General features: G+C 30.8%; 1 protein-coding gene across 1 annotated transcript; it reads right to left on the bottom strand.

The window, feature by feature from the left end:
• Nucleotides 1–527: 527 nt before the first annotated feature.
• LOC132933933 (uncharacterized) lies at nucleotides 528–10003 on the bottom strand. Its single transcript, XM_061000215.1, has 5 exons — nucleotides 9476–10003; nucleotides 7112–7397; nucleotides 4389–4598; nucleotides 3119–3426; nucleotides 528–923 (listed from the first exon to the last, which is right to left on the bottom strand). Exons 1-5 carry the CDS (start codon nucleotides 10001–10003, stop codon nucleotides 528–530), a joined length of 1728 nt encoding a protein of 575 aa, XP_060856198.1.
• Between the last annotated feature and the right edge of the window lie 1648 nt (nucleotides 10004–11651).

The raw sequence follows: 11651 nt of genomic DNA, 5'->3' as shown, positions 1-11651 counted from the left end.
TGGAATTAAATTGTAAAATTAAAATTAAAGTCCTAACAATGATCATAATCATGGATCAATGATAGTTATTAAATTAACCTACAGTTAAAAAGTTAATCTGAAGAAATAGTAGTGGTTAATAACTATCGGTTAAATCTGATGGTTAGCTTAACTGAAATTCGAAAAACAGTTTAACTGGGACATAATATTAACTGACAGTTAAGTCCTACTAACTGTCAGTGAAAGATAATTTAAAAACCAGCCCTAATCCTTATAACGATATCGTATTATCATAATAAACTATACTCTATTCCAAATAAGATCAGGCTTCGGCGGCCTAGTAGTGTGCATGGGCGTGGCTTTGTTCCGTGGCAGCGCATGACACGCCGCCGTAGTGGGGACGACGTCTGAGCGTCGCAAAACTAAAACTGGTCGCCGCCGATGCCTGATCTTATTTGGAATAGAGTATACTAATGTACGTACACTTTCAGCTAACATAACAATATTGTTAGGACACCGAATACGGATTATTGATTTTCATGCAAATATTATACCATACAATATTCATTGCGAATCGACTTCAACGTCTCGTCATACAATTTATTGAAGTCATCGACGTCGACACTCTTGCGTCGATTGTAGATCTTAGTGTTGTAATTCACGCGGCTCGTCCGGTTCGCGACAAGCAGAACGTACGCATCCACTGTCATCTCGAAGTTGTGCATCACCTTTTCTTCCGTCGCAAACATGCCGAACACCAGCTTCGAGATTTTCCGGCAGATCCTGTACACTAAATGCAGCGTCAGCTGACCTTTGGCTGGGCCACTGGACGGCAACACCGCTTTGACGCGCTCTTCATACTCGTTCACCTTGCTAGTAGAAACAAAGTGCGCGGTCTTTCGATGCGCGTGCTCCAAGAATAACCGAACGATGTTATCCACTTTCTAAAACAATGAAATGGAAGAAGACACACACGGGACAAGACGTCATGACGGGGAAGGAGATATGCGACGGTAAACCGCAACAACATTTATTGTACATTTTATTCTAAAATATGGCCATCGACGTTAGGTAGGGCAAACGAAAAACAAATTTAGTGGTTATAGCAAAATTGTTCTCATACCTAGACAAATATTTAAATTTTTTTATATTTGGCACAACATATTACTTCAAATACTAAGTTTAATTTTTTTTATTTGCAACAATGCATTATGATTGCTTGTTATAATTTACTCAATTAGGTATACAAATATACAGATATTGACCTAGAAAAATTGATTAACAATGTGTTTACTCATCAAATTTATTAAAAGGATTACTAATATAAATTGTACTATACAACAATCTAGATTTGTTCAATTATATAGTTTTTAATTTTTTATACATATTACATTTTGTGGTTACATATTGTATTAATATAGATATTTTAGATTCTGAGCGAAGCGATGAATGTATTGATTTTACAATGATGTGTATTTTTTTAAAATTTTTTTTTTATTATTTTTTGTGTCTATCATCAACTTTTAGGACAGTAAAAGTGCTTGGATTTTCTTCAACAGTAACTTTTCTGATAGGAAAGTGAATCTAGTTGGTACTTTGGGGGGTCAAAAATAAACATTTCCCAGTAGTTTTCAAACGCGAAGTGAAAAACAAAAGAAAAATTAAGGAAAAATGGGAATTTTTACGCCAAGTCAGTTTTCGAGAAAATCGATTTTGGTTTTTGGTGCAACTCTAAAACAAATGACCGTAGGTACATGAAATGGTGACCGAATGTTTATATAAGCATTTTATATACACCATAACATTTTCCAAATATTTTGACTTATTTTGAGCTGTTTACGGACATTTTCAGTTTCCATTTTTTTTAGTTTTTTTTTTCTATAAATATCAATAAAAATTTTATTGTTGGTTAAAAAGCTTGAAAATTTAATAGAAGGCTCCTAGGTTATTGTTTTAAAGGCAGATGAAAAAAATTAAAAATCTTTAGTCACAGTTTTATTTACAAGCATTTAAAGTTAACACCTTGACAAAATACGGAAAAATCACAAAATTTAGTTAAATATTTTGAGTTGAAAATTCATAAAAATTTTTCTTTTGAAATCTAAGATTTAAAAATGTAATACAAGATTATCCATAAGTTCGTCTACGTTTATCAAAAAAAAAATGTTTACAAGAAAGTCAAATTAAATTTTAATGAGCGTATGAAATTCATATTTTTACATTTGATAATCATTCGATATCTCATGTAATGATTTTGCTATATTGTTGTTATTCAAAAACGAATAACTGTAGATACATGAAAATTTTACTGAATATTTATATTTTCATTTTTTATTCACCATACAAATTTGAAAATACTTTGACTCTTTTTGAGCTGTTTACGGGCATTGTCAGTTTTCAATTTTTTTAGTTTTTTTTTCTATAAATATTAATAAATTTTATTTGTTACGTAAAAAAACGTGAACATTTAATGCAAGGCTCCTGATATATTGTTACAATAGCAGTTGAAAAATATTAAAAATACATACACATATTTTTTTTATAAGTATTTAATGTTTGAATTTTGAAAAAGGCGTAAAAATCACGAAAATGTGCAAATGCTTGTAACCGACTGCTTGTAACCTACTGTACAGCAGAGCGACATCCACTTACCCACCTTTTTAACCTTAATATTTGAAATTTTTTCACTAAATTGAAAGCTGTCAAAAAAAATTATTTTTTTGAGATTTGGTATTTTTGAGAGGCCCTTTGAATAATTTGCCTCCTGGGCCCTTTAAATCACAGGCCGACACTGCTAGTAAGTTAATGTAAAAACTAAAAACCAGCTGTTAAGACGCTTATAGTTTTTCTTTATCTACTCAGATAAGATGCTCTTTTGATCAGCAGATGACGATAAATCACTATAGAAATCGAAAACTTAAGCTAATTTTACTGTAATATATTATATATATTAAAAAAACAGTAAAAAAATGTCCACTTCCATTATTGGATTCCATATATACTTAAAAAAAATAGTAAATACCCTCAGATATTAGGAAATTTCTCTCAATTACATGCCCCTTTTAAAACGCCGGGGAGATGTCCTTAACTCTCAAGACGTTTTGGTAACCGTTGACGTTAATAAAAATATCATGATTACCTCATTCAGTTCCATGCGCCCCTTTATTGGAAACCTTATGGTGGACATTTTTGTATCTGGATAGTTTTCTCTTTGAAACTTTCTGAATCTATCTTCAGCCGTTACTGAAATCTGAGCCACATAACGTGGCTCGTCATCTAATGGCTTGTCGAACCGACTGTAGACTTTGTCGTTGCTGATCATTTCGAAAATGAAAGACGTCACTTCACTCATTTTCTTGGATTTTATCAGTTTGGTGGGAATTATATCTCTCTCGTTCACGTGTTGAAGTCGGTCAATGGTTTTTCGCATGTCCACAAATATTTTCTCTGAAAAAATAAATAACAATCGTATCAAACATAAAATGTCGTTAATTCGTTTTAGATTACGTTTTATTCGTTTTATGAAACAAAATACGACACATATTTACAAAAATTGAACGTTTAATTCCCGGGTAATTTTTCACGATGTCGCAGAACAGGTAACACATATTATGTACACAAGGAAAATTATCATAAGTCCGGACTAGTGGTTCATAGATATTTCTAATCAATGATATTTTAATAAAGAAAATATGATGTTCAGGAAAACAAAATGTTATTTAAATTATATTTTTAAAAACGGTAGTATCAACTTGGGAAAAATGAAACAGTAAAATAATAACTCATGAATTCTATTTTCAGAAACATTTTAATTTATGACTGTATAAATCGGGAAACCATTTTTGAGTGTTTTATAGATTTATACACGAGGAATTGTATTATATTAAAATCATAGATATTCATTTTGATAATAAATTGCATTGCCGGTCCGACATTACTATTATACGATGGATATATACAATATTTAATAATTTTTAGTTAGTGAAAATACGAAGCAGAACTATAATATTAGTATGTTGAAATAATAAGAACTGGATTTTCCAAGTTTTATATTCTTCCAGGTGGAAAACAGGACATGGATAAAAATAAAATAATGGCGTTTTCACCATTTTCAATTAAATTTTCCCGGGAAAACGAGCAGCCATCATCCAGCCAACTTGTATTAAGTATTTTAATTGAAGTGATTATAATTGCTCTACGATTATTAATTTTGGGATTAAACGTTTTCAATTTTTAGTTGTGGAGGAGGAAAACAGTTTATAAAGAATTACAATAAGAAATGCGAATGGCATCAGTTATCAGCTGGCGGTAAAACGTGAAAACCCTTGGGAAGTATCAAATGCCAGGGGAAGCGAATAAGTAGTCTAGTATTATGCGTAGTACTTATATGCTTACGCTTGAACACTCACCGGCAATTTTCTTTTTCGTGAACTCGAATACGGCCCTCTCCGCGAGACTGGTCACAAAATAACCGACGTTGTTTTTAACGTCAGCCTCGTATTCGGTCACACGCCTGATCAAGTTTATGAAGTCGAACGCGGACGCACCCGGTTCCGATAGCAATTTGGCCCTTGCTATCATTTCGAACATCGTTGTATCTGATAAATTGTAATCCACGTCTAAAACATAAAAAATCTATAGCTTTATATAAACGCGAAAACATTCAAACGTGAGTATGCCAACAATTATAATTGTTATAGCAGGTGCGCGATTAGCCGATACTTATAGGTAATCTATAGGTTTATATATAACATTTAAATCTATAATTATTTTAAAATATGTATTTTTGAATAGTTATCAGTAAAGACCGGATCCTGCATATTATAATTCATGTTCATATTTTTATAAGCAATTCATGCAGTAAATAATATTATTAATATTGAAAATGTTTATTTTGCATGTATTTGCATATCATGGGTTCAAGTGCATATTTTAAATGCATGTTTTTAAATATTACGTACGCATTTAAATGTTTTAATTTAATTTTATAATTGTATACACAATTATTACCTATATTATATAAATTTATTCCACAACACAAAATTTAAAATATTTTTTAAAATAATATAATATTACGTTTCCGTTAATCGTTATTAGTTGGTAGGTACCTAATTTATTATTTACTGGTTTGTCTATTTAACAGATAATTTTTAACATTTTAAAAATATTATTCAAAATCTACAATAAGCTGATGTCAAAATTATTAAAAACTGTAAACAAATTCTAACTAAATCAAATAAAATTAACCATTTAACTTAAATCAAAACTAATTTTTAAATTATTATTGTTGAAATTATTAAAAAACTTGAGACTTCAGGTTTGCTTCTCCATAGATGCTATGAAAATGTTTGAAATAGTTACGAATTCTATTAATAATCTTTATGAAAATTATAATAGCGTAATAATTTAACTCCCCAGAAAATGTTTAAAAATGCATCCTTCGCCCATCACAACTTTTGAAATGGATCGAAGTTTTTCTGCGTACAAACACATTGTTACAAACCGTCATTCCTCGTTATAATTTAACCGAGATCAATATGGAAAATATTATTGTTACTTATTGTTTTTCAAATAACAATTAAATTATATATTTCATCACAGTAAAAAAAAAAAAATTGTATATAATATTGTAGTTTATTGATATAGGTAATCATTATTTTTATCATTAATGTTTTGATTTGAAACTTTACAATAAATAAATAGCTGTAACAGGTATTCAAAAATTATTTTGCACAATATTTTGTGTTTTTAAATGCATATTTTAAAAAGTCAAATGCATATAATTCCGGTCGTAACTTATGAGTGTTGAAAAACAGTATCTTCTTAAAGACAGTACTAAATACCTATTAATTAAAAATATATAATTAGACAAAATAACTACAAGAAATACTTACCCAATCCTATAGTACAAATATTTAAAAATACATTTTTTTTAAATTATTTAAATTTAATTGATTTGATAAAAAATTTAGGTAAGTAGGTAGGTACTATAATGTAATTAAATATAAACCAGTGTTCAGAACGTTCACTAAAAAATTCACCTTCACGTTAGGTGCTTAAAAAAAATAACTTGTTAATGTTCATATTTTTTTTCAAATGAACTAGTTCACGTTCACGTTCACGTTCATTTAGTAGTTTATTTAAATTTTAGATTCTGAGTGGACCAAGGAAGCTAATAGTTTTACAAAGGTGTTTTTTTTATCCTGTATACGAAATTTCTACCAGAAGGAATGCTTCGATTTCAACATATTATAGTATCTTATTTTTTAGCAAATCGCATCAAGATACTACTTCAGAGAGGTAATTTTTCGAATTTCTTAATAGTTATTTAATGCCACGGGAAAAACCACCAACAAATTACAAAAAACCGCTAAAAACGGGATTTCAATTTCTAACGCTTTGTTCATCACCATAGAAACGAATAAAAAATTATAATACTATACTATTTATTGAACTTATAAGCAATAATAAATGAAAACAATATAAAATATCCAGACTGACAAACCGTCTTCGCTCAGAATAGTTTTTCTTATACAATGATATTATATCATTGAATTAAAATTTAATACAATCCGTTGTAAATTGACCCACTGTAACGTATTGTACAGCAGATCGACATCCACTTAACCCCCTTTATTTTATTTTACTTTTTTGGATTGTACTAACACAAAATCCAGGAAATCATAATATTATTGTTGTTTTATGTCAAGCCGTTCCTGCAGTCAAATAATTATAATAGGTGTATCATAATAATATTGTTATCATAAATATTTGTATATTATTTTATATTTATTAAGTAATAGGTAAGTAAATAAATTTGAACGTTTTAAAAATTGTTCAAATTCATTAAAAATATAAACATCGGTCACGTTTAGGTTGTATTTGAAAAAAAAAAACGAATGACGTTCTCTGATCATTCACTGCATATTATTATTATGAACGTAAACGTGCGTTCAAGAACGATGTTCTTTTCAAACACTGATATAAATAGTATAATAATATAGTCGCCATCGTATGTATTTGCCTGTTGGAGCTGTCAAACGACAATATTGTTAATTTATAAGGTATTTTAGGTGACTCGTTATATTATATAATAACTATTGTCATCATAACAACAATAATAGTACGATACCGTTCATCATAATCTGCTGCATCAACGACGGCGGGCGGTTATCGTCCGTCAAATCAAACAGGTAACGTCGAGCTTTTTCTTCCACGTACGCTTTGGGAATGGACAATTCCGATTCACCGGCTGTTGATCCCTCGGCAACGTTGGCTTGTAGACACATTGTCATTTTATTCCAAAGCGGTGCCGTCTTATTCCAGAACGCTGCATCCTGGACGCATTTAGTGGAATTTATCCTCAAATTCTCAATGCGTTGGATAAACGTGAGATTCATATCCACGTATTTCGATTTCTACAGTACGGACGAGTATATAAAAAATACAGCGATGTAACGGCGATTAAGTCATAACAAAATATTATATTACAATGATTATTGAAAACGATTAAGTAGATTAGGTAATATTGAAGTCGCAAAGTATTTCAAAGACAACTTATAAGATTCCACTTATTTGATGTCTGTGAAGCATGTGTACAGTATTAATACATAGGCAACAGTGTGTCCGACCATTCAGATATATAGGTACAAAAACAGGAGAATATTTAATTAGAAAATATATTAATAATCGTTTTTAGTTTAATTAATAATTCAATAAATTCAACGTTTAATCAAATTTAATTTATTGTTATTTATTCATTTATTTATTTAATTACAATAGTGGACAGAGCCCAATTTATACAAAGGCATAACAAATAATTTAAAGACAAATAATTTAGGAGAAAAAAAATAAATTAGAAGAAGAATGACGGATCCTCATTGGCAATTTTCATCATCCTGGAGAGTGGTTCATTTCTTAAATAATTGGTACAGGAATGTGGTATAAGGAAAACAGCACTATTGCGGGTGTTTCTAATAGGTACCTTTATATTAATAAGTGGAAGGAGTGAAGTAGAGTCAATAGAGTTAGAGAAAAGTTTGCGAAGAAAAGATAAATTATATTGGTAACCACGATCGGATAGGGTAAAGAGATGTAGAAAACGTAGGCCGGGAGTATAGTCATGAGATTTGCAAGTAATGTTAAACTTAAACTTAACGAAGCTAAGGAACCTTCGCTGGACACATCCAAGCTGCTTGCAATCCTCAGCAGTCTGAGGATCCAAAACTACAGAGTCATATTCAACAATAGGCCTAAGAGTGCACAACAATTTTCTTTAAGATGGTAGCAATGTTTAAATTCACTAGCTATTCTTTTAATAAAACCTAAAACCTTAAGTGCTTTACAAGTGATATTATCAATATAAGCCAGAGGACAAATGGATGGAGTAAAGGTAAAGCCAAAATCACATACGCTAGGGACAAAAGGACATAGGTTAGTACCGTTAATTTTGTATGAGAATAAAATAGGAGTTCGGCGACGGGTCAATGTCATAAGTCTGCATTTGTTAATGTTAAGAGTCAAACCAAGTGATTTTATTGAGGTACTCTTGTAGATGAAGACAGTCAGTTATTGAGTTTACTTTCATAAATAATTTCATGTCATCTGCAAACCATAACAGCTGGCAATGCTTAAGAGATGAACAAGCACTATTAACAAGCAGCGAGAAAAGCTAAGGAGACAAATGTCCACCTTGGGAGATACCAAAAGAAGTGTGCAACATTTCTGATTTTGTACTAAAAAGTTTGTCCCATTGTGTGCGATTTATCTGAAATGAATTAAAAGAGAGAAGTGGATCACCGAAACCATAGGCTGACTTTTAATATCGCAATTAGGAGCTCATGGTTAACTGAGTCAAACGCCTTTGCGAAATCTGTGTAGATTACATCTACTTGCTTTCCTTCTTTAAACGCATTGAATGTGTAATTACAAAAAGTAAGATTACATGTAATGGTAGAGCGGCCCGGACGAAAACCATGCTGCTCATTGGCTAAAATGGGATTGACCGGATTGAGTATGGAACCTAGGACGAGAGATTCAAATATTTTCGGGATATCACTAAGAATGGATATAGGTCTATAGTTAGTCACTAGAGAGGGGCATCCTGACTTTAAAATTGGTGTGATAGATCCAATTTTCCATTAACCAAGAAATAAACTTTCATCAGGGGATCTCCGAAAAAGAAACCATAATGGAAAGAAAAAAACCTGTCTATTATGACAGGTCCTATTGTTTAATTATGTAGTGGATCATATTCTAGAATGATAAAACAATATTTTTTTTATGAAAATTTAACATTTACATTTAGAGGTAGCTTTTGGAATCTTTAAAGGTACCTACACAAATGTTTAAAATGTCTTATTTAAGAAATGTCAGCATACGTACGTTCAAAATTAGATATTTTTGTAATTCTTTAATTGTTTGAAATAAATTAATAAAAATATATAATGTAAGTATAATGTAAATATTATCTACGGTTATTAGACATATCACTCACTGGATTGTAGGCACAATTATCTGAAGATTCCGTTTCCATTTCTATACCTTCATTCACATTACTACCTATTTCGACAATCACCTCCTCTTCTTCCACTGATTGTATGTTTTCTACACATCTCTCTATCAATGACTTGTTGATTTCCATCGTCCGTATTTGATTTTCATATTTGGCCCGATATCGGTTCAATTCTTTAACCTGTTTCGTACCTAATATAGAACGTTTAAAATTTTCTATATTTTTCGCTGTTTTTCGATCTCTTTGTTTTCTTTTATTCCTCAGCTCCAAAATTCTATAAAATGCTAAGTCCTTCAACTCAATTATCCGAAGTCTTGTTTTATCTAATTTCTCTTTATTTTTAGCAATTTTTACTATTTGTTCATTCTTTCGTTGCTTTTTAAAATTTTGAATATGTTCTTCACGTAAATTTAATTTTGCCCATAACAGTCTTTGTTTGGTCTCGAATTGCTGTTTGACTACAGCTTTCTGCTTCTCTACATTTGTTAAAAACACTTTGCCATACTCCATTTCAAGAATTTTAGATATTTTAAATTTGTTAATTTTATGTAAAATCTAGTTTATCTATTGTCAAGTTTCTATGGTATACTGTAAATAAAGGTTAAGATTTGGTTTTATTGAAACCTAATAATGTTTTATTATAAACAACTGTTGTATTGCTCTGCAATCATTTAATTTGTCAATAGAGCCAATATTGGTACTTACCTTTACTTATTAAAACAATATAATTTCTTTTGCACCCGGCATTTTGCAATCTCTAAAATGGGTCCTCTGTCGTATACGCCGATTAATGCAGACGTATACAAATAAACGAACATATAAGAAAACTACAAAGAACACGAAAAAGTCTACACAGACGCCTCTAACTTCTAGGCACAATACCAAGGACGAATCTCAATAATACTTAGAAACAAAAACGTATTATTGAAGTTCCTAAACACATGTTCCATATATACGGCCTAGGCAATAGCGATACTCGAGGCGATTAAAACAATCATAGACGATGAACAACTCAATCATATAATATACAGCAGTGACTCCCTGGATAAACTCAATAGAATAATAAACCAGTTCAGACATAGAGACATCACAATAAAAATACTGAACAAATTAAATGAAGCCTTATCTAAAAACAAACAAATTACTCTCATGTAGATCCCCAGGCACGCCGGAATCAAAGAAAATGAACTAGCCGACAAACAGGTCAAGATCGCTACCACAAATTCCGAATTCAAGATTATACCAGGACCCTCCCACAACTAAATGGCTACATGGAAACACAAAATCACCAAACTCAACACAATAAAAAGAAGTACCATCAGGTGGATAAATAATTCTTTAGAAAGAAAAGAAGAATCGGTACTAAACCGACTGAGAATCAGACATACGTGACTTACGGTCGAGTTCCTAATGGCAAAGGAAGAACCTCCCTCATGCGAAGTCTGTGGTGTTAAGTTAACAGTGAAACATATCATAATCAAATGCCTGAAATACCAACAAGATCAACAAAACATCGGGTTAGATACAACTCTTGACGTTGCACTGGGACCCAAAACCAAGGAAATGACCAAGATGATAAAATGTTTGAAATAAACAGGTCTCTACAATTTAATCTAATAATAATATTATGTAAACTAGCTTTATATACAATGTAACCATATCTTTGATTTTAATGTTGTACTACTTAAAAAAAATATATATATTTGATTTAGACTGTAAATACTTTAACTCAATTTAAATTGTAACTTATGGCCATAGTTACTGAGTTTAAAAGAACAATAAAAAAAAAAAAACCAACTAAATATAATATTACTAGCTGATCCCGTACACTTCGTTGTCCATTAAATGTATCAACTCTATATAACTCAGACTTTGTTCAATTTGTTATTTAATGTTTGGTGTATGGTGTTCAAAGTTTATCTTAACTTCTCCGTGGCCCCGAATAAAAATTCTGATTCTCCGTATTACATTATCAAGTAGGCAACCTACCTGCGGTGGATCGCGGACACTGTGCTGTTTGTACGTAAATGTATGATTTAACTCTAAAGTATCAAAGTTATACCAAATTTGTCGTTTTACTTAATTCTATCTATGGTAGATTAATATAATCAATTTATACATAATCATATTCTAACCTAACCGTACTAAAATCCGATGA

The sequence above is a fragment of the Metopolophium dirhodum genome, chromosome 1, assembly GCF_019925205.1.
Source record: "Metopolophium dirhodum isolate CAU chromosome 1, ASM1992520v1, whole genome shotgun sequence".
Classification (NCBI taxonomy): Eukaryota; Metazoa; Arthropoda; class Insecta; order Hemiptera; family Aphididae; genus Metopolophium; species Metopolophium dirhodum.
This window is presented reverse-complemented; position numbering and strand designations above follow the sequence as displayed.

What these genes read in the sequence shown, in the direction of transcription:
- LOC132933933 (XM_061000215.1), bottom strand. Translation starts at nt 10,003, where the DNA reads ATGGAGTATGGCAAAGTGTTTTTAACAAATGTAGAGAAGCAGAAAGCT. An exon ending in GCAGCAGATTATGATGAACG is followed by an intron (nt 4,599 to 7,111) that starts GTATCGTACTAT and finishes TTTATGTTTTAG; the next exon opens with ACGTGGATTACAATTTATCA. An exon ending in GGCGCATGGAACTGAATGAG is followed by an intron (nt 924 to 3,118) that starts GTAATCATGATA and finishes TCATTGTTTTAG; the next exon opens with AAAGTGGATAACATCGTTCG.